The 20,893-nt window shown below is 39.1% G+C and overlaps 1 protein-coding gene, 1 long non-coding RNA gene and 13 other non-coding genes across 15 annotated transcripts; 13 read left to right on the forward strand and 2 right to left on the reverse strand.

Annotated features, from left to right (window-relative positions):
* The first annotated feature begins 3,663 nt into the window (after positions 1 to 3,663).
* Positions 3,664 to 3,736, forward strand: Trnav-aac (transfer RNA valine (anticodon AAC)). The gene has a single exon. It is a non-coding gene; the product is annotated as a tRNA-Val (tRNA).
* Positions 3,737 to 4,211: 475 nt separating this feature from the next.
* Trnav-aac (transfer RNA valine (anticodon AAC)) lies at positions 4,212 to 4,284 on the forward strand. Its single transcript has one exon. It is a non-coding gene; the product is annotated as a tRNA-Val (tRNA).
* Positions 4,285 to 4,884: 600 nt separating this feature from the next.
* Positions 4,885 to 4,957, forward strand: Trnav-aac (transfer RNA valine (anticodon AAC)). Its single transcript has one exon. It is a non-coding gene; the product is annotated as a tRNA-Val (tRNA).
* Positions 4,958 to 5,143: 186 nt separating this feature from the next.
* Positions 5,144 to 5,216, forward strand: Trnai-aau (transfer RNA isoleucine (anticodon AAU)). Its single transcript has one exon. It is a non-coding gene; the product is annotated as a tRNA-Ile (tRNA).
* A 1,151-nt stretch (positions 5,217 to 6,367) lies between these two features.
* Trnav-aac (transfer RNA valine (anticodon AAC)) lies at positions 6,368 to 6,440 on the forward strand. The gene has a single exon. It is a non-coding gene; the product is annotated as a tRNA-Val (tRNA).
* Positions 6,441 to 7,971: 1,531 nt separating this feature from the next.
* Trnav-aac (transfer RNA valine (anticodon AAC)) lies at positions 7,972 to 8,044 on the forward strand. Its single transcript has one exon. It is a non-coding gene; the product is annotated as a tRNA-Val (tRNA).
* Positions 8,045 to 9,021: 977 nt separating this feature from the next.
* Positions 9,022 to 9,094, forward strand: Trnav-aac (transfer RNA valine (anticodon AAC)). The gene has a single exon. It is a non-coding gene; the product is annotated as a tRNA-Val (tRNA).
* Positions 9,095 to 9,191: 97 nt separating this feature from the next.
* Positions 9,192 to 9,264, forward strand: Trnav-aac (transfer RNA valine (anticodon AAC)). Its single transcript has one exon. It is a non-coding gene; the product is annotated as a tRNA-Val (tRNA).
* Positions 9,265 to 9,739: 475 nt separating this feature from the next.
* On the forward strand, positions 9,740 to 9,812 carry Trnav-aac (transfer RNA valine (anticodon AAC)). The gene has a single exon. It is a non-coding gene; the product is annotated as a tRNA-Val (tRNA).
* A 430-nt stretch (positions 9,813 to 10,242) lies between these two features.
* Positions 10,243 to 10,315, forward strand: Trnav-aac (transfer RNA valine (anticodon AAC)). Its single transcript has one exon. It is a non-coding gene; the product is annotated as a tRNA-Val (tRNA).
* A 2,072-nt stretch (positions 10,316 to 12,387) lies between these two features.
* Positions 12,388 to 14,105, reverse strand: LOC120343879 (uncharacterized). The gene is made up of 6 exons (XM_078116491.1): positions 13,797 to 14,105; positions 13,536 to 13,689; positions 13,295 to 13,394; positions 13,140 to 13,208; positions 12,609 to 12,686; positions 12,388 to 12,526 (listed from the first exon to the last, which is right to left on the reverse strand). The coding sequence occupies exons 1-6, from the start codon at positions 13,952 to 13,954 to the stop codon at positions 12,414 to 12,416; spliced, it is 672 nt and encodes a 223-aa protein (XP_077972617.1). The 5' UTR covers positions 13,955 to 14,105; the 3' UTR covers positions 12,388 to 12,413.
* Positions 14,106 to 14,215: 110 nt separating this feature from the next.
* On the reverse strand, positions 14,216 to 15,642 carry LOC144427365 (uncharacterized). Its single transcript, XR_013477931.1, has 2 exons — positions 15,317 to 15,642; positions 14,216 to 15,133 (listed from the first exon to the last, which is right to left on the reverse strand). It is a non-coding gene; the product is annotated as an uncharacterized LOC144427365 (long non-coding RNA).
* Positions 15,643 to 15,676: 34 nt separating this feature from the next.
* On the forward strand, positions 15,677 to 15,749 carry Trnav-aac (transfer RNA valine (anticodon AAC)). The gene has a single exon. It is a non-coding gene; the product is annotated as a tRNA-Val (tRNA).
* Positions 15,750 to 15,935: 186 nt separating this feature from the next.
* Trnai-aau (transfer RNA isoleucine (anticodon AAU)) lies at positions 15,936 to 16,008 on the forward strand. The gene has a single exon. It is a non-coding gene; the product is annotated as a tRNA-Ile (tRNA).
* A 4,574-nt stretch (positions 16,009 to 20,582) lies between these two features.
* On the forward strand, positions 20,583 to 20,655 carry Trnav-aac (transfer RNA valine (anticodon AAC)). The gene has a single exon. It is a non-coding gene; the product is annotated as a tRNA-Val (tRNA).
* Positions 20,656 to 20,893: the final 238 nt, after the last annotated feature.

Below are 20,893 nucleotides of genomic sequence, written 5' to 3' on the forward strand. Positions count from 1 at the left end.
TGTTTTACTACAAGCTTTAATTATATCTTTTCATTAAATCTCCCAGATGTATTTTTTGTTTCAATATGACCAACCGACGTATCTGTTTCCGTAGTGTAATGGTTATCACGTTCACCTAACACGCGAAAGGTCCCCGGTTCGAAACCGGGCTGAAACATTTTTTTTGCTCAATGTTTTACTACAAGTTTTATCTCAATCTTTTCATCAAATCTCCCAGGAGTATTTTCTATTTTAATATGACCAACCGACGTATTCATTTCCGTAGTGTAGTGGTTATCACGTTCGCCTAACAAGCGGAAGGTCCCCGGTTCGAAACCGGGCGGAAACAGCTACTTTAGTTCATGTTTTACTACAAGCTTTAATTATATCTTTTCATTAAATCTCCCAGATGTATTTTTTGTTTCAATATGACCAACCGACGTATCTGTTTCCGTAGTGTAATGGTTATCACGTTCACCTAACACGCGAAAGGTCCCCGCTTTGAAACCGGGCTGAAACATTTTTTTTGGGTAATGTTTTACTACAAGCTTTATCTCAATCTTTTCATTAAATCTCCCAGGAGTATTTTTTGTTTCAATATGACCAACTGACGTATCCGTTTGCGTAATGTAGTGGTTATCACGTTCGCCTAACACGCGAAAGGTTCCTGGTTCGAAACTGGGCGGAAACAGTTAATTTGAAGCTTTATCTTACAAGCTTTATCTCAATCTTTTCATTAAATCTCCCAGAAGTATATTTTGTTTCAATATTACCAACCGACGTATCTGTTTCCGTAGTGTAGTGCTTATCAAGTTCGCCTAACACGTGAAAGGTCCCCGGCTCGATACCGGGCGGAAACAGTCAATTTGGTTCATGTTTTACTACAAGCTTTATCTCAATCTTTCCATTAAATCTCCCAGAAGTATTTTTTGTTTTAATATGACCAACCGACTTATCTGTTACCGTAGTGTAGTGGTTATCACGCTCGCCTAACACGCGAAAAGTCCCCGGTTCGAAACCGGGCGGAAACAGTTACTTTAGTTCGTGTTTTTACTACAAGCTTTATCTCAATCTTTCCATTAAATCTCCCAGAAGTATTTTTTGTTTCAATATGACCAACCGACGTATCTCGTACCTAAATTTCGTATTTTAATATGACCATCCGACGTATCTGTTTCTGTAGTGTAGTGGTTATCACGTTCGCCTAACAAGCGGAAGGTCCTCCGTTCGAAACCGGGCGGAAACAGTTACTTTAGTTCATGTTTTACTACAAGCTTTATCTCAATCTTTTCATTAAATCTCCCAGAAGTATTTTTTGTTTCAATATGACCCACCGACTTATCTGTTTCCGTAGTGTAGTGGTTATCACGTTCGCCTGGTCCACGTCCCTGGTTCGAAACCGGGCGGAATCAGTTAATTTGGATCATGTTTACTACAAGCTTTGTCTGAATCTTCTCATTAAATCCCCCAGAAGTATTTTTTGTTTCAATATGACCAACCGACGTATCTGTTTTCGTAGTGTAGTGGTTATCACGTTCACCTAACACGCGAAAGGTCCCCGCTTTGAAACCGGGCTGAAACATTTTTTTTTGGGTAATGTTTTACTACAAGCTTTATCTCAATCTTTTTATTAAATCTCCCAGGAGTATTTTTTGTTTCAATATGACCAACTGACGTGTCCGTTTGCGTAGTGTAGTGGTTATCACGTTCGCCTAACACGCGAAAGGTTCCTGGTTCGAAACCGGGTGGAAACAGTTAATTTGAAGCTTTATCTTACAAGCTTTATCTCAATCTTTTCATTAAATCTCCCAGAAGTATATTTTGTTTCAATATGACCAACCGACGTATCTGTTTCCGTAGTGTAGTGCTTATCACGTTCGCCTAACACGCGAAAGGTTCCCGGCTCGATACCGGGCGGAAACAGTCAATTTGGTTCATGTTTTACTACAAGCTTTATTTCAATCTTTTCATTAAATCTTCCAAAAGTATATTTTGTTTCAATATGAGCAACCGACGTATCTGTTTCCGTAGTGTAGTGCTTATCACGTTCGCCTAACACGCGAAAGGTCCCCGGTTCGAAACCGGGCGGAAACAGTCAATTTGGTTCATGTTTTACTACAAGCTTTATCTCAATCTTTCTATTAAATCTCCCAGAAGTATTTTTTGTTTCAATATGACCAACCGACGTATCTGTTTCCGTAGTGTAGTGCTTATCACGTTCGCCTAACACGCGAAAGGTGCCCGGCTCGACACCGGGCGGAAACAGTCAATTTGGTTCATGTTTTACTTACTACAAGCTTTATCTCAATCTTTTCATTAAATCTCCCAGAAGTATTTTTTGTTTCAATATGACCAACCGACGTATCTGTTTCCGTAGTGTAGTGGTTATCACGTTCGCCTAACACGCGAAAAGTCCCCGGTTCGAAACCGGGCGGAAACAGTCAATTTGGTTCATGTTTTACTACAAGCTTTATCTCAATCTTTCCATTAAATCTCCCAGAAGTATTTTTTGTTTCAATATGACCAATCGACGTATCTCGTACCTAAATTTCGTATTTCAATACGACCAACCGACATATCTGTTTCTGTAGTGTAGTAGTTATCACGTTCGCCTAACAAGCGGAAGGTCCACGGTTCGAAACCGGGCGGAAACAGTTACTTTAGTTCATGTTTTACTACAAGCTTTATCTCAATCTTTTCATTAAATCTCCCAAAAGTATTTTTTGTTTCAATATGACCAACCGACGTATCTCGTACCTAAATTTCGTATTTCAATACGACCAACCGACATATCTGTTTCTGTAGTGTAGTGGTTATCACGTTCGCCTAACAAGCGGAAGGTCCCCGTTTCGAAACCGGGCGGAAACAGTTACTTTGGTTCATGTTTTTTACTACAAGCTTTATCTCAATCTTTTCATTAAATCTCCCAGAAGTATTTTTTGTTTCAATATGACCAACCGACTTATCTCGTACCTAAATTTCGTGTTTCAATATGACCAACCGACATATCTGTTTCTGTAGTGTAGTGGTTATCACGTTTGCCTAACAAGCGGAAGGTCCCCGGTTCGAAACCGGGCGGAAACAGTTACTTTAGTTCAGGTTTTACTACAAGCTTTATCTCAATCTTTTCATTAAATCTCCCAGAAGTATTTTTTGTTTCAATATGACCAACCGACGTATCTGTTTCCGTAGTGTAGTGGTTATCACGTTCACCTAACACGCGAAAGGTCCCCGCTTTGAAACCGGGCTGAAACATTTTTTTTGGGTAATGTTTTACTACAAGCTTTAACCGACTTATCTGTTACCGTAGTGTAGTGGTTATCACGCTCGCCTAACACGCGAAAAGTCCCCGGTTCGAAACCGGGCGGAAACAGTTACTTTAGTTCTTGTATTACTACAAGCTTTATCTCAATCTTTCCATTAAATCTCTCAGAAGTATTTTTTGTTTCAATATGACCAACCGACGTATCTCGTACCTAAATTTCGTATTTTAATATGACCAACCGACGTATCTGTTTCGGTAGTGTAGTGGTTATCACGTTCGCCTAACACGCGAAAGGTCCCCGGTTCGAAACCGGGCGGAAACAGTTAATTTGGATCAAGTTTACTACAAGCTTTGTCTGAATCTTCTCATTAAATCCCCCAGAAGTACTTTTTGTTTCAATATGACCAACCGACGTATCTGTTTCCGTAGTGTAGTGGTTATCACGTTCGCCTAACACGCGAAAGGTCCCCGGTTCGAAACCGGGCGGAAACAGTTAATTTGGTTCATGAATACTAACATGCTTTGTCTGAATCTTCTCATTAAATCTCCCAGGAGTGTTTTTAGTAAACCGACCGGAAACGGTTCATTTAGTTCATGTTTACTACAAGCTTTATCTCAATCTTTTCATCAAATCTCCCAGGAGTATTTTTTGTTTCAAAATGACCAACCGAGGTATCCATTTCCGTAGTGTAGTGGTTATCACGTTCGCCTAACACGCGAAAGGTCCCCGCTTTGAAACCGGGCTGAAACATTTTTTTTGGGTAATGTTTTTCTACAAGCTTTATCTCAATCTTTTCATTAAATCTCCCAAGAGTATTTTTTATCTCAATATGACTAACTGACGCATCCGTTGCCGTAGTGTAGTGGTTATCGCGTTTGCCCAACACGATGTTTTTTGTTTCAATATGACCAACCGACGTATCTCGTACCTAAATTTCGTATTTCAATATGACCAACCGACATATCTGTTTCTGTAGTGTAGTGGTTATCACGTTCGCCTAACAAGCGGAAGGTCCCCGGTTCGAAACCGGGCGGAAACAGCTACTTTAGTTCATATTTTACTACAAGCTTTAATTCAATCTTTTCATTAAATCTCCCAGAAGTATTTTTTGTTTCAATATGACCAACCGACGTATCTGTTTCCGTAGTGTAGTGGTTATCACGTTCACCTAACACGCGAAAGGTCCCCGCTTTGAAACCGGGCTGAAACATTTTTTTTGGGTAATGTTTTACTACAAGCTTTAACCGACTTATCTGTTACCGTAGTGTAGTGGTTATCACGCTCGCCTAACACGCGAAAAGTCCCCGGTTCGAAACCGGGCGGAAACAGTTACTTTAGTTCGTGTTTTACTACAAGCTTTATCTCAATCTTTCCATTAAATCTCCCAGAAGTATTTTTTGTTTCAATATGACCAACCGACGTATCTCGTACCTAAATTTCGTATTTTAATAGGACCAACCGACGTATCTGTTTCGGTAGTGTAGTGGTTATCACGTTCGCCTAACACGCGAAAGGTCCCCGGTTCGAAACCGGGCGGAAACAGTTAATTTGGATCATGTTTACTACAAGCTTTGTCTGAATCTTCTCATAAAATCCCCCAGAAGTACTTTTTGTTTCAATATGACCAACCGACGTATCTGTTTCCGTAGTGTAGTGGTTATCACGTTCGCCTAACACGCGAAAGGTCCCCGGTTCGAAACCGGGCGGAAACAGTTAATTTGGTTCATGAATACTAACAAGCTTTGTCTGAATCTTCTCATTAAATCTCCCAGGAGTGTTTTTAGTAAACCGACCGGAAACGGTTCATTTAGTTCATGTTTACTACAAGCTTTATATCAATCTTTTCATCAAATCTCCCAGGAGTATTTTTTGTTTCAAAATGACCAACCGAGGTATCCATTTCCGTAGTGTAGTGGTTATCACGTTCGCCTAATACGCGAAAGGTCCCCGGTTTGAAACCGGGCGGAAACAGTTACTTTAGTTCGTGTTTTACTACAAGCTTTATCTCAATCTTTCCATTAAATCTCCCAGAAGTATTTTCTGTTTCAATCTGACCAACCGACGTATCTCGTACCTAAATTTCGTATTTCAATATGACCAACCGACATATCTGTTTCTGTAGTGTAATGGTTATCACGTTCGCCTAACACGCGAAAGGTCCCCGGTTCGAAACCGGGCTGAAACATTTTTTTTGCTCAATGTTTTACTACAAGTTTTATCTCAATCTTTTCATCAAATCTCCCAGGAGTATTTTCTATTTTAATATGACCAACCGACGTATTCATTTCCGTAGTGTAGTGGTTATCACGTTCGCCTAACAAGCGGAAGGTCCCCGGTTCGAAACAGGGCGGAAACAGCTACTTTAGTTCATGTTTTACTACAAGCTTTAATTATATCTTTTCATTAAATCTCCCAGATGTATTTTTTGTTTCAATATGACCAACCGACGTATCTGTTTCCGTAGTGTAGTGGTTATCACGTTCACCTAACACGCGAAAGGTCCCCGCTTTGAAACCGGGCTGAAACATTTTTTTTGGGTAATGTTTTACTACAAGCTTTATCTCAATCTTTTCATTAAATCTCCCAGGAGTATTTTTTGTTTCAATATGACCAACTGACGTATCCGTTTGCGTAGTGTAGTGGTTATCACGTTCGCCTAACACGCGAAAGGTCCCCGGCTCGAAACCGGGCGGAAACAGTTAATTTGAAGCTTTATCTCAATCTTTTCATTAAATCTCCCAGAAGTATATTTTGTTTCAATATGACCAACCGACGTATCTGTTTCCGTAGTGTAGTGCTTATCACGTTCGCCTAACACGCGAAAGGTCCCCGGCTCGATACCGGGCGGAAACAGTCAATTTGGTTCATGTTTTACTACAAGCTTTATCTCAATCTTTTCATTAAATCTCCCAGAAGTATATTTTGTTTCAATATGACCAACCGACGTATCTGTTTCCGTAGTGTAGTGGTTATCACGTTCGCCTAACACGCGAAAGGTCCCCGGTTCGATACCGGGCTGAAACATTTTTTTTGCTTAATGTTTTACTACAAGTTTTATCTCAATCTTTTCATCAAATCTCCCAGGAGTACTTTCTGTTTCAATATGACCAACCGACGTATCTGTTTTCGTAGTGTAGTGGTTATCACGTTCGCCTAACACGCGAAAGGTCCCTGGTTCGAAACCGGGCGGAAACAGTTAATTTGAAGCTTTATCTTACAAGCTTTATCTCAATCTTTTCATTAAATCTTCCAGAAGTATATTTTGTTTCAATATGACCAACCGACGTATCTGTTTCCGTAGTGTAGTGCTTATCACGTTCGCCTAACAAGCGAAAGGTCCCCGGTTCGAAACCGGCGGAGACAGGTAATTTGGTTCAGGTTTTAATACAAGCTTTATCTAAATCTTTTCATTAAATCTCCCAGGAGTATTTTTTGTTTCAATATGACTAATCAACGTATCTGTTTCCGTAGTGTAGTGCTTATCACGTTCGCCTAACACGCGAAAAGTCCCCGGCTCGATACCGGGCGGAAACAGTCAATTTGGTTCATGTTTTACTACAAGCTTTATCTCAATCTTTTCATTAAATCTCCCAGAAGTATTTTTTGTTTCAATATGACCAACCGTCGAATCTGTTTCCGTAGTGTAGTGGTTATCACGCTCGCCTAACACGCGAAAGGTCCCCGGTTCGAAACCGGGCGGAAACAGTTACTTTAGTTCGTGTTTTACTACAAGCTTTATCCCAATCTTTCCATTAAATCTCCCAGAAGTGTTTTTTGTTTCAATATGACCAACCGACGTATCTCGTACCTAAATTTCGTGTTTCAATATGACCAACCGACATATCTGTTTCTGTAGTGTAGTGGTTATCACGTTCGCCTAACGTTCGAAACCGGGCGGAAACAGCTACTTTAGTTCATGTTTTACTACAAGCTTTAATTCAATCTTTTCATTAAATCTCCCAGAAGTATTTTTTGTTTCAATATGACCAACCGACGTATCTGTTTCCGTAGTGTAGTGGTTATCACGTTCACCTAACACGCGAAAGGTCCCCGCTTTGAAACCGGGCTGAAACATTTTTTTTGGGTAATGTTTTACTACAAGCTTTATCTCAATCTTTTCATTAAATCTCCCAGGAGTATTTTTTGTTTCAATATGACCAACTGACGTATCCGTTTGCGTAGTGTAGTGGTTATCACGTTCGCCTAACACGCGAAAGGTTCCTGGTTCGAAACCGGGCGGAAACAGTTAATTTGAAGCTTTATCTTACAAGCTTTATCTCAATCTTTTCATTAAATCTCCCAGAAGTATATTTTGTTTCAATATGACCAACCGACGTATCTGTTTCCGTAGTGTAGTGCTTATCACGTTCGCCTAACACGCGAAAGGTCCCCGGCTCGATACCGGGCGGAAACTGTCAATTTGGTGCATGTTTTACTACAAGCTTTATCTCAATCTTTTCATTAAATCTCCCAGAAGTATTTTTTGTTTCAATATGACCAACCGACTTATCTGTTACCGTAGTGTAGTGGTTATCACGCTCGCCTAACACGCGAAAAGTCCCCGGTTCGAAACCGGGCGGAAACAGTTACTTTAGTTCGTGTTTTACTACAAGCTTTATCTCAATCTTTCCATTAAATCTCCCAGAAGTATTTTTTGTTTCAATAGGACCAACCGACGTATCTCGTAACTAAATTTCGTATTTTAATATGACCAACCGACGTATCTGTTTCGGTAGTGTAGTGGTTATCACGTTCGCCTAACACGCGAAAGGTCCCCGGTTCGAAACCGGGCGGAAACAGTTAATTTGGATCAAGTTTACTACAAGCTTTGTCTGAATCTTCTCATTAAATCTCCCAGGAGTGTTTTTAGTAAACCGACCGGAAACGGTTCATTTAGTTCATGTTTACTACAAGCTTTATCTCAATCTTTTCATCAAATCTCCCAGGAGTATTTTTTGTTTCAAAATGACCAACCGACATATCCATTTCCGTAGTGTAGTGGTTATCACGTTCGCCTAACACGCGAAAGGTCCCCGCTTTGAAACCGGGCTGAAACATTTTTTTTGGGTAATGTTTTTCTACAAGCTTTATCTCAATCTTTTCATTAAATCTCCCAAGAGTATTTTTTATCTCAATATGACTAACTGACGCATCCGTTTCCGTAGTGTAGTGGTTATCGCGTTTGCCCAACACGATGTTTTTTGTTTCAATATGACCAACCGACGTATCTCGTACCTAAATTTCGTATTTCAATATGACCAACCGACATATCTGTTTCTGTAGTGTAGTGGTTATCACGTTCGTCCAACAAGCGGAAGGTCCCCGGTTCGAAACCGGGCGGAAACAGCTACTTTAGTTCATGTTTTACTACAAGCTTTAATTCAATCTTTTCATTAAATCTCCCAGAAGTATTTTTTGTTTCAATATGACCAACCGACGTATCTGTTTCCGTAGTGTAGTGGTTATCACGTTCACCTAACACGCGAAAGGTCCCCGCTTTGAAACCGGGCTGAAACATTTTTTTTGGGTAATGTTTTACTACAAGCTTTAACCGACTTATCTGTTACCGTAGTGTAGTGGTTATCACGCTCGCCTAACACGCGAAAAGTCCCCGGTTCGAAACCGGGCGGAAACAGTTACTTTAGTTCTTGTATTACTACAAGCTTTATCTCAATCTTTCCATTAAATCTCTCAGAAGTATTTTTTGTTTCAATATGACCAACCGACGTATCTCGTACCTAAATTTCGTATTTTAATATGACCAACCGACGTATCTGTTTCGGTAGTGTAGTGGTTATCACGTTCGCCTAACACGCGAAAGGTCCCCGGTTCGAAACCGGGCGGAAACAGTTAATTTGGATCAAGTTTACTACAAGCTTTGTCTGAATCTTCTCATTAAATCCCCCAGAAGTACTTTTTGTTTCAATATGACCAACCGACGTATCTGTTTCCGTAGTGTAGTGGTTATCACGTTCGCCTAACACGCGAAAGGTCCCCGGTTCGAAACCGGGCGGAAACAGTTAATTTGGTTCATGAATACTAACATGCTTTGTCTGAATCTTCTCATTAAATCTCCCAGGAGTGTTTTTAGTAAACCGACCGGAAACGGTTCATTTAGTTCATGTTTACTACAAGCTTTATCTCAATCTTTTCATCAAATCTCCCAGGAGTATTTTTTGTTTCAAAATGACCAACCGAGGTATCCATTTCCGTAGTGTAGTGGTTATCACGTTCGCCTAACACGCGAAAGGTCCCCGCTTTGAAACCGGGCTGAAACATTTTTTTTGGGTAATGTTTTTCTACAAGCTTTATCTCAATCTTTTCATTAAATCTCCCAAGAGTATTTTTTATCTCAATATGACTAACTGACGCATCCGTTGCCGTAGTGTAGTGGTTATCGCGTTTGCCCAACACGATGTTTTTTGTTTCAATATGACCAACCGACGTATCTCGTACCTAAATTTCGTATTTCAATATGACCGACCGACATATCTGTTTCTGTAGTGTAGTGGTTATCACGTTCGCCTAACAAGCGGAAGGTCCCCGGTTCGAAACCGGGCGGAAACAGCTACTTTAGTTCATGTTTTACTACAAGCTTTAATTCAATCTTTTCATTAAATCTCCCAGAAGTATTTTTTGTTTCAATATGACCAACCGACGTATCTGTTTCCGTAGTGTAGTGGTTATCACGTTCACCTAACACGCGAAAGGTCCCCGCTTTGAAACCGGGCTGAAACATTTTTTTTGGGTAATGTTTTACTACAAGCTTTAACCGACTTATCTGTTACCGTAGTGTAGTGGTTATCACGCTCGCCTAACACGCGAAAAGTCCCCGGTTCGAAACCGGGCGGAAACAGTTACTTTAGTTCGTGTTTTACTACAAGCTTTATCTCAATCTTTCCATTAAATCTCCCAGAAGTATTTTTTGTTTCAATATGACCAACCGACGTATCTCGTACCTAAATTTCGTATTTTAATAGGACCAACCGACGTATCTGTTTCGGTAGTGTAGTGGTTATCACGTTCGCCTAACACGCGAAAGGTCCCCGGTTCGAAACCGGGCGGAAACAGTTAATTTGGATCATGTTTACTACAAGCTTTGTCTGAATCTTCTCATAAAATCCCCCAGAAGTACTTTTTGTTTCAATAAGTGTGTTTCCATGGGCAAGTTTACTAGGACGAACTAGGACGCAGTCGGGCGGGATTACTAGGGCGGACTAGGACACGAAATCGCGACCTGTTTCCATGTAATCGTGATCTCGGAAATGAGTTGCATTGTGGGTAAAACTACACGCTTGGATGGGTTGATTTGTGTCATCTTCTTTCAGCCTGAGTGATCTCCGCTGTAAATATTTTGTTGTTGGGATTTCCCCAATTCGTATAAAGCTGTTACTGTTACCCGAGTTTGTCTTTAGGTTTCTCTCTTCGGTATCATTATCATAGTATTAATTTGAATATGGACAGGGCGAAGACTTTATTAGCGTTTTGTTTCGCGGTGCAGGCGCTGGTCTTATGGTTGCACACCAGAAGAATAAGGCGGTCTAGGACGTTGCTGGCGTTAACTCAGTGGGGAGCTGAAAGAATTCCGAGAAAAATATGGATGGAGTACCGGTAATTCTTTTATTCTATATATAGGCATGTACAAAACAAACTACAGTAAGTTTTTAAATTATAATGGCACCGTGGGTAATATATTAGCCTATATGGAGCATAAATTTAGTGTGTACTGACAACAACTCGTATCAGTACCGTACTGCAGTATATATTTGCTCTAGTGATGTCAGTGACCTCAAATTCAATGATAGTCTTAAACTAAGTGATTTCATGACTCTTTCAATCAATATCAGATCTACGTCATCAAAATTGGCAGCCTGATTTCTCATCTATGATAAATTTGAATTGATATCAATTGCGTTAATTTATAACCTCTGTTTGGTTGTGAGCGTGTGTGAAATATTTCCATTATTTTAGGTGAGTGAACACGTACCACTTCGTCTTGGCAAAACCTTCCTTCTTGTATACATTCTGTACGTTTTAACCTTTTCTAAGGTTTTGTTTGCTCTCCTGATTTCATAAATAGTTTTTATTTATTCTTTTACCAATCAATTTATTGTTATGCTGATTATGGAGTCGAAATAAACTTACACTTATTTATTATACTTATTTGTACAATAACAGCAGTAACATATGAGCTAAAATTTTGATATCATTCTGCCTTCAATGCGACTACACCACAGTTTTTGTGTTGGCACTAAGACTTTTGTTTGTTCAAGTCAATCACATTTTATGTCTTATGTCCATTTACTGTCTTCTTTTGTATGTGCAATCAATGTCATATTTGTTGTGTTGTTTTTTGTTCATGTCTGTGCAATAAAAGATAAAATTTTGATATCATTCTGTAGTGTTATTTGTTAGTGTTAAATCTCAGATTCAGAGACATCAGTATAAAGATGCCGGGCAGTGTTCATGATGCCACAGTCTTGAGGGCTTCTGGACTATATAAGAATGCTGAAATGCTCCCTTCGGTAAGAAAGCTTGAGCATTCCAGACTCTAAAATTATGTTGATTACTACTAAATATTGTATTCTGGCGCAGGGTGAGATCACCATTAATGGATATCCAGTGCCCTTATGCATCGTGGGTGATAGCGCGTATCCCTCTTTACCATGGCTGTTACGCCCATACACTGGGTCTTCTCTCACGCCCAGGCAAGAGAGATATAATGAGCACCATAGCAAGGTAAACAGGCACTTTTATGTGTTCAAACACACTCGTTATAACAAACTAAGCATGAGCTATTTCTGCAGGTGCGCGTAACAGTCGAAAACTGTTTTTGCCGGCTGAAAGCCAGGTGGCGAATCCTTCGTCGGCTGGATGTTAGAGTCGCTGAGGCACCAAAGATCATTGCAGCGTGTTGCATAATGCACAATATCTGCGAAACAGAGCAAGCCCCAGTGCCAAGGAAGCCCTTAAATGAAGAGCCACAACCTCCAACTATTGGCATCCGAAATGAAGGGGCTAATAATAACGCCCAAGGGGTCATTGCCGACTACCTTTTTGAACTCTATGGACGTGTGTGACTAATTTGTTATTTTTTTCAAATTTTGTTCATTTGTTAATTTCTGTTCAATTTTTCCTTGTTATAGTTGAATAAATAATTCATAATTATTACAGTTTCTCCAATATTTTATTTGTCAAATTCTCCAAAGCTGATGCAAAGGCAAGCCTATCCTTTTCAGATTCTTCCCTAAATACTCTCAAGAGAGCTTCAGTTCTGGAATCTGAAAGTTATAAAATAGAACATCAGTAACAGCAATGATGAGCCATCAGCTAGTAATTCTTATATATCTAGGTTGCACTAACCATAATTTTCTCTACTACTCTGTCTCCTCCTGCCTCGCTGGCTTGAAGTTGGTGGAGCATGGCTGACACTTTCATCAACTAAAGATAAAGCATTGGATTAGAAAAAATTCCATTTTATTGAAGACATCTGTGATTCTAAACAGCAAATTGTAATGTTTCCAACTTTTTTTCATTATTATAGCTTTTCTGATCTTTATAATGACATGCAATCGTATTTAAAAATTTTATCATGTAAAAACCAAGGTATAAACTGTGTTTTACTAAGTGCAAGATACATATCTATAAATGTAAACTTCGGAATGAAAGGCCTCAATTTGATCAATTTTTATATATGATAAAAAGTATTTTAAATTATTGCAACTAAAAAAGGTTAACTGTGTATAAAAAGTGATTTTTAATAATAATAAATACATAAAAAAACTGAAGATGAAGCATATTAAAACAATTGATAAATACATTGCAACAAACCATAATTTGGTTTGGATACGCTAATCATAAACATAAAAAATTATAAACGACTCTTCGACAAACCTTGCGGCAGGTCCTGTTGCAACTCGCCCTCCGACTCTTCTTGCAGGAGACTGCTATCTGGATTGTCAACTAAAAATAATGTATTAAGTTAAAAAAGTGTTTGATGATGCCACCAACCCTTCCACCAATTTCATTGCATAAGATCCTGTACTGACCCTCTATTTCAGCCACAAACTGAGCGATGGTTTCGTCGAAACTATGGTCTCGCATGATTGACGGCTCGCTGGTATCAACACCAATCATGGAGGCCAAGGCCTGAAAATATAAATAAATGATTATTCAAATATCAATCACGGCGATAAAAAAATTGAGTAGAAGCAAATAATAAAACAGTGTAAAACATGAAAATCATAAAATTACAAAACTTGCTAGCTTCAAAATTATTTAACCACTCACCTGCACTCTTGGTCTGGAGCCAAGAAGCTCATGCATGGCCCTAAAATATGGCCAATTCAACGCAGACCTAGAACTTTCTCCAGATTGTGACGTTTTTGTTCTAATATGATTATATTTTGCCTTCAATCGCTTCCACTTGTTCTTCACAGTAACACTATTCAAGCAACATGAAAAAATCTTCACTTATTTTTGTAGCGAGTGTGGAAAATTCACTCCTAATATAAACCAGGCTAACATTTTTATATTTCGTGGCAAACTTACACGTCCATATCGCGATATCCCTTCTCCACTAGCATTCTCGCCACCTCCTTCATCACAACAACATTTCTAACCGCAGTGCTGTCGCTTTTCTCAACCAGCTTAACCTGCTTAGCAGCATCGATCAAGTCGAATGTCGCTTCTGGTGACCAACTGAACATTCTAAATAAAAATCAATTCCCTTTCCTCAATATGACAACTATCATACCATCTAACTTTGCCCTGCCAATCTGTACACAACTGGTTTAATGAGGAAGCAATTTTTTCTTATTGCAAAATGTATATATTTGACACACAAAACATGAAAAAATAAACTAGACATAGAAGCACAATAACACAGAAACATGATTGGATGCGCAACAACAAAATACATATATACATGGGAAAAATAAATTAGACAGACATAGGGATAAACTGAACACATACAACAGTCAGTTAACAAAAACATTTGAAAGTTCGACGGGGAGGACAATAAAACAGAAATATGCAAAACAATATAATAACATATTAACAGTGGCTTTTTACAAATAAAGATACACAAAATAGTTGACAAAATCTATATAAACTATGCACAGACAAATATCAAAACAAAATCCAATCAGAAAGCAAAACTGACATAGGGATAAACTGAACACATACAACAGTCAGTTAACAAACACATTTACAAGTTTGACTTGAGAACAATAAAACAGAAATATGCAAAACAAAATAATAACATAATAACATTGGCTTTTTACAAACAAAGACACACAAAATAGTTGACAAAATCTATATAAAATATGCACAGTCAAATATAAAAACAAAATCCATTTAGAAAGCAAAACTCAAATCAAAACAAGATAGCTGTGGCAAAAATTTTCATTTGATAGGCTATACCAGCTACGGTATAAGTATAACTTTATTTCGACTCCATAATCAGCAGTAGACGATAAAATAATACATAAAAAAAAAAAAAAAAGAATCGGGAGAGCAAACAAAACCTAGGTAAGTTTTGAAGCGTACAAATTTTAGATGGAAAGGTATCGATAAAAAAAAGTAGTACGTGTTCGCTCACCCAAAAGTATATAAAAAATAAATAAAGCACACACACTCATACAATAATCAAGACATGGTAAGGTTGGAAGTTGAAAAAGCCAGACTTGAAATCAAATAAATTACTCAGTAAAAAGAAAAATATACAAACAAATAAAAAAAATGAATAATGGTTATAGCCTAGTAAGCTACCGGTATGTCAGTATGTATAAATTTTGTTCACTCACTTGTATTTGTCTAGTATTAAATCTGCCAATGTTTTGGACGAAAAATTGTAGATACTGTTGGTGTCCGTATATCAAGATATCCTACTAACCCAACAGTTGTTGAAGCAATCACAGCATTCACGAAAATTAAATAAGTTAATGGTCCAATAGGTTGTCCATACGGCATATGTGATACAAAATAAAAAGAATACAGCATTAGTCTACATAAAAAGTTATCGAGAGATACGGTACCAGTACCGTTGAATGTTTAGTCTGCTACCGTACCGTTTACACTAATTCTTCATCTGCCATCGTGAGTTTGAAGGTTGAGGTACGGTACCGCATCTTACAATGCCATTACTTACAACTGACAAGTCTAAACCCATGTGGATCCCCCATGAAGAAAAGCCGCAAAAATGTCATCTGCGAGAAACATCGAAAGTCGCTATAACGGAAAATAACGTATAAGCGTCTTGAATACTAGGACTCAGTAGGACGAAAACCCGGTGAAGAAGTAGGACGTACTAGGACGCGCCATGACGTCATATCGTTGACCATATAAGGAATGCGCGTCCTACTGCGTCCTAGTCCGTCCTAGTAAACTTGCCCATGGAAACACACTTATTATGACCAACCGACGTATCTGTTTCCGTAGTGTAGTGGTTATCACGTTCGCCTAACACGCGAAAGGTCCCCGGTTCGAAACCGGGCGGAAACAGTTAATTTGGTTCATGAATACTAACAAGCTTTGTCTGAATCTTCTCATTAAATCTCCCAGGAGTGTTTTTAGTAAACCGACCGGAAACGGTTCATTTAGTTCATGTTTACTACAAGCTTTATCTCAATCTTTTCATCAAATCTCCCAGGAGTATTTTTTGTTTCAAAATGACCAACCGAGGTATCCATTTCCGTAGTGTAGTGGTTATCACGTTCGCCTAATACGCGAAAGGTCCCCGGTTTGAAACCGGGCGGAAACAGTTACTTTAGTTCGTGTTTTACTACAAGCTTTATCTCAATCTTTCCATTAAATCTCCCAGAAGTATTTTCTGTTTCAATCTGACCAACCGACGTATCTCGTACCTAAATTTCGTATTTCAATATGACCAACCGACATATCTGTTTCTGTAGTGTAATGGTTATCACGTTCGCCTAACACGCGAAAGGTCCCCGGTTCGAAACCGGGCTGAAACATTTTTTTTGCTCAATGTTTTACTACAAGTTTTATCTCAATCTTTTCATCAAATCTCCCAGGAGTATTTTCTATTTTAATATGACCAACCGACGTATTCATTTCCGTAGTGTAGTGGTTATCACGTTCGCCTAACAAGCGGAAGGTCCCCGGTTCGAAACCGGGCGGAAACAGCTACTTTAGTTCATGTTTTACTACAAGCTTTAATTATATCTTTTCATTAAATCTCCCAGATGTATTTTTTGTTTCAATATGACCAACCGACGTATCTGTTTCCGTAGTGTAATGGTTATCACGTTCACCTAACACGCGAAAGGTCCCCGCTTTGAAACCGGGCTGAAACAATTTTTTTGGGTAATGTTTTACTACAAGCTTTATCTCAATCTTTTCATTAAATCTCCCAGGAGTATTTTTTGTTTCAATATGACCAACTGACGTATCCGTTTGCGTAATGTAGTGGTTATCACGTTCGCCTAACACGCGAAAGGTTCCTGGTTCGAAACTGGGCGGAAACAGTTAATTTGAAGCTTTATCTTACAAGCTTTATCTCAATCTTTTCATTAAATCTCCCAGAAGTATATTTTGTTTCAATATTACCAACCGACGTATCTGTTTCCGTAGTGTAGTGCTTATCAAGTTCGCCTAACACGTGAAAGGTCCCCGGCTCGATACCGGGCGGAAACAGTCAATTTGGTTCATGTTTTACTACAAGCTTTATCTCAATCTTTTCATCAAATCTCCCAGGAGTATTTTCTATTTTAATATGACCAACCGACGTATTCATTTCCGTAGTGTAGTGGTTATCACGTTCGCCTAACAAGCGGAAGGTCCCCGGTTCGAAACCGGGCGGAAACAGCTACTTTAGTTCATGTTTTACTACAAGCTTTAATTATATCTTTTCATTAAATCTCCCAGATGTATTTTTTGTTTCAATATGACCAACCGACGTATCTGTTTCCGTAGTGTAATGGTTATCACGTTCACCTAACACGCGAAAGGTCCCCGGTTCGAAACCGGGCTGAAACATTTTTTTTGCTCAATGTTTTACTACAAGTTTTATCTCAATCTTTTCATCAAATCTCCCAGGAGTATTTTCTATTTTAATATGACCAACCGACGTATTCATTTCCGTAGTGTAGTGGTTATCACGTTCGCCTAACAAGCGGAAGGTCCCCGGTTCGAAACCGGGCGGAAACAGCTACTTTAGTTCATGTTTTACTACAAGCTTTAATTATATCTTTTCATTAAATCTCCCAGATGTATTTTTTGTTTCAATATGACCAACCGACGTATCTGTTTCCGTAGTGTAATGGTTATCACGTTCACCTAACACGCGAAAGGTCCCCGCTTTGAAACCGGGCTGAAACATTTTTTTTGGGTAATGTTTTACTACAAGCTTTATCTCAATCTTTTCATTAAATCTCCCAGGAGTATTTTTTGTTTCAATATGACCAACTGACGTATCCGTTTGCGTAATGTAGTGGTTATCACGTTCGCCTAACACGCGAAAGGTTCCTGGTTCGAAACTGGGCGGAAACAGTTAATTTGAAGCTTTATCTTACAAGCTTTATCTCAATCTTTTCATTAAATCTCCCAGAAGTATATTTTGTTTCAATATTACCAACCGACGTATCTGTTTTCGTAGTGTAGTGCTTATCAAGTTCGCCTAACACGTGAAAGGTCCCCGGCTCGATACCGGGCGGAAACAGTCAATTTGGATCATGTTTTACTACAAGCTTTATCTCAATCTTTCCATTAAATCTCCCAGAAGTATTTTTTGTTTTAATATGACCAACCGACTTATCTGTTACCGTAGTGTAGTGGTTATCACGCTCGCCTAACACGCGAAAAGTCCCCGGTTCGAAACCGGGCGGAAACAGTTACTTTAGTTCGTGTTTTTACTACAAGCTTTATCTCAATCTTTCCATTAAATCTCCCAGAAGTATTTTTTGTTTCAATATGACCAACCGACGTATCTCGTTCCTAAATTTCGTATTTTAATATGACCATCCGACGTATCTGTTTCTGTAGTGTAGTGGTTATCACGTTCGCCTAACAAGCGGAAGGTCCTCCGTTCGAAACCGGGCGGAAACAGTTACTTTAGTTCATGTTTTACTACAAGCTTTATCTCAATCTTTTCATTAAATCTCCCAGAAGTATTTTTTGTTTCAATATGACCAACCGACTTATCTGTTTCCGTAGTGTAGTGGTTATCACGTTCGCCTGGTCCACGTCCCTGGTTCGAAACCGGGCGGAATCAGTTAATTTGGATCATGTTTACTACAAGCTTTGTCTGAATCTTCTCATTAAATCCCCCAGAAGTATTTTTTGTTTCAATATGACCAACCGACGTATCTGTTTTCGTAGTGTAGTGGTTATCACGTTCACCTAACACGCGAAAGGTCCCCGCTTTGAAACCGGGCTGAAACATTTTTTTTTGGGTAATGTTTTACTACAAGCTTTATCTCAATCTTTTTATTAAATCTCCCAGGAGTATTTTTTGTTTCAATATGACCAACTGACGTGTCCGTTTGCGTAGTGTAGTGGTTATCACGTTCGCCTAACACGCGAAAGGTTCCTGGTTCGAAACCGGGTGGAAACAGTTAATTTGAAGCTTTATCTTACAAGCTTTATCTCAATCTTTTCATTAAATCTCCCAGAAGTATATTTTGTTTCAATATGACCAACCGACGTATCTGTTTCCGTAGTGTAGTGCTTATCACGTTCGCCTAACACGCGAAAGGTTCCCGGCTCGATACCGGGCGGAAACAGTCAATTTGGTTCATGTTTTACTACAAGCTTTATTTCAATCTTTTCATTAAATCTTCCAAAAGTATATTTTGTTTCAATATGAGCAACCGACGTATCTGTTTCCGTAGTGTAGTGCTTATCACGTTCGCCTAACACGCGAAAGGTCCCCGGTTCGAAACCGGGCGGAAACAGTCAATTTGGTTCATGTTTTACTACAAGCTTTATCTCAAGCTTTCTATTAAATCTCCCAGAAGTATTTTTTGTTTCAATAAGACCAACCGACGTATCTGTTTCCGTAGTGTAGTGCTTATCACGTTCGCCTAACACGCGAAAGGTGCCCGGCTCGACACCGGGCGGAAACAGTCAATTTGGTTCATGTTTTACTTACTACAAGCTTTATCTCAATCTTTTCATTAAATCTCCCAGAAGTATTTTTTGTTTCAATATGACCAACCGACGTATCTGTTTCCGTAGTGTAGTGGTTATCACGTTCGCCTAACACGCGAAAAGTCTCCGGTTCGAAACCGGGCGGAAACAGTCAATTTGGTTCATGTTTTACTACAAGCTTTATCTCAATCTTTCCATTAAATCTCCCAGAAGTATTTTTTGTTTCAATATGACCAATCGACGTATCTCGTACCTAAATTTCGTATTTCAATACGACCAACCGACATATCTGTTTCTGTAGTGTAGTAGTTATCACGTTCGCCTAACAAGCGGAAGGTCCACGGTTCGAAACCGGGCGGAAACAGTTACTTTAGTTCATGTTTTACTACAAGCTTTATCTCAATCTTTTCATTAAATCTCCCAAAAGTATTTTTTGTTTCAATATGACCAACCGACGTATCTCGTACCTAAATTTCGTATTTCAATACGACCAACCGACATATCTGTTTCTGTAGTGTAGTGGTTATCACGTTCGCCTAACAAGCGGAAGGTCCCCGTTTCGAAACCGGGCGGAAACAGTTACTTTGGTTCATGTTTTTTACTACAAGCTTTATCTCAATCTTTTCATTAAATCTCCCAGAAGTATTTTTTGTTTCAATATGACCAACCGACTTATCTCGTACCTAAATTTCGTGTTTCAATATGACCAACCGACATATCTGTTTCTGTAGTGTAGTGGTTATCACGTTTGCCTAACAAGCGGAAGGTCCCCGGTTCGAAACCGGGCGGAAACAGTTACTTTAGTTCAGGTTTTACTACAAGCTTTATCTCAATCTTTTCATTAAATCTCCCAGAAGTATTTTTTGTTTCAATATGACCAACCGACGTATCTGTTTCCGTAGTGTAGTGGTTATCACGTTCACCTAACACGCGAAAGGTCCCCGCTTTGAAACCGGGCTGAAACATTTTTTTGGGGTAATGTTTTACTACAAGCTTTAACCGACTTATCTGTTACCGTAGTGTAGTGGTTATCACGCTCGCCTAACTCGCGAAAAGTCCCCGGTTCGAAACCGGGCGGAAACAGTTACTTTAGTTCTTGTATTACTACAAGCTTTATCTCAATCTTTCCATTAAATCTCTCAGAGGTATTTTTTGTTTCAATATGACCAACCGACGTATCTCGTACCTAAATTTCGTATTTTAATATGACCAACCGACGTATCTGTTTCGGTAGTGTAGTGGTTATCACGTTCGCCTAACACGCGAAAGGTCCCCGGTTCGAAACCGGGCGGAAACAGTTAATTTGAATCTTCTCATTAAATCTCCCAGGAGTGTTTTTAGTAAACCGACCGGAAACGGTTCATTTAGTTCATGTTTACGCGAAAGGTCCCCGGTTCGAAACCGGGCGGAAACAGTTAATTTGGATCATGTTTACTACAAGCTTTATCTCAATCTTTTCATCAAATCTCCCAGGAGTATTTTTTGTTTCAAAATGACCAACCGAGGTATCCATTTCCGTAGTGTAGTGGTTATCA

This window comes from Styela clava, chromosome 9, assembly GCF_964204865.1.
Source record: "Styela clava chromosome 9, kaStyClav1.hap1.2, whole genome shotgun sequence".
NCBI classification, from domain to species: Eukaryota; Metazoa; Chordata; class Ascidiacea; order Stolidobranchia; family Styelidae; genus Styela; species Styela clava.

What these genes read in the sequence shown, in the direction of transcription:
- LOC120343879 (XM_078116491.1), bottom strand. Translation starts at nt 13,954, where the DNA reads ATGTTCAGTTGGTCACCAGAAGCGACATTCGACTTGATCGATGCTGCT. An exon ending in GGATATCGCGATATGGACGT is followed by an intron (nt 13,690 to 13,796) that starts GTAAGTTTGCCA and finishes TTGCTTGAATAG; the next exon opens with TGTTACTGTGAAGAACAAGT. An exon ending in GTTTGTGGCTGAAATAGAGG is followed by an intron (nt 13,209 to 13,294) that starts GTCAGTACAGGA and finishes CATTATTTTTAG; the next exon opens with TTGACAATCCAGATAGCAGT.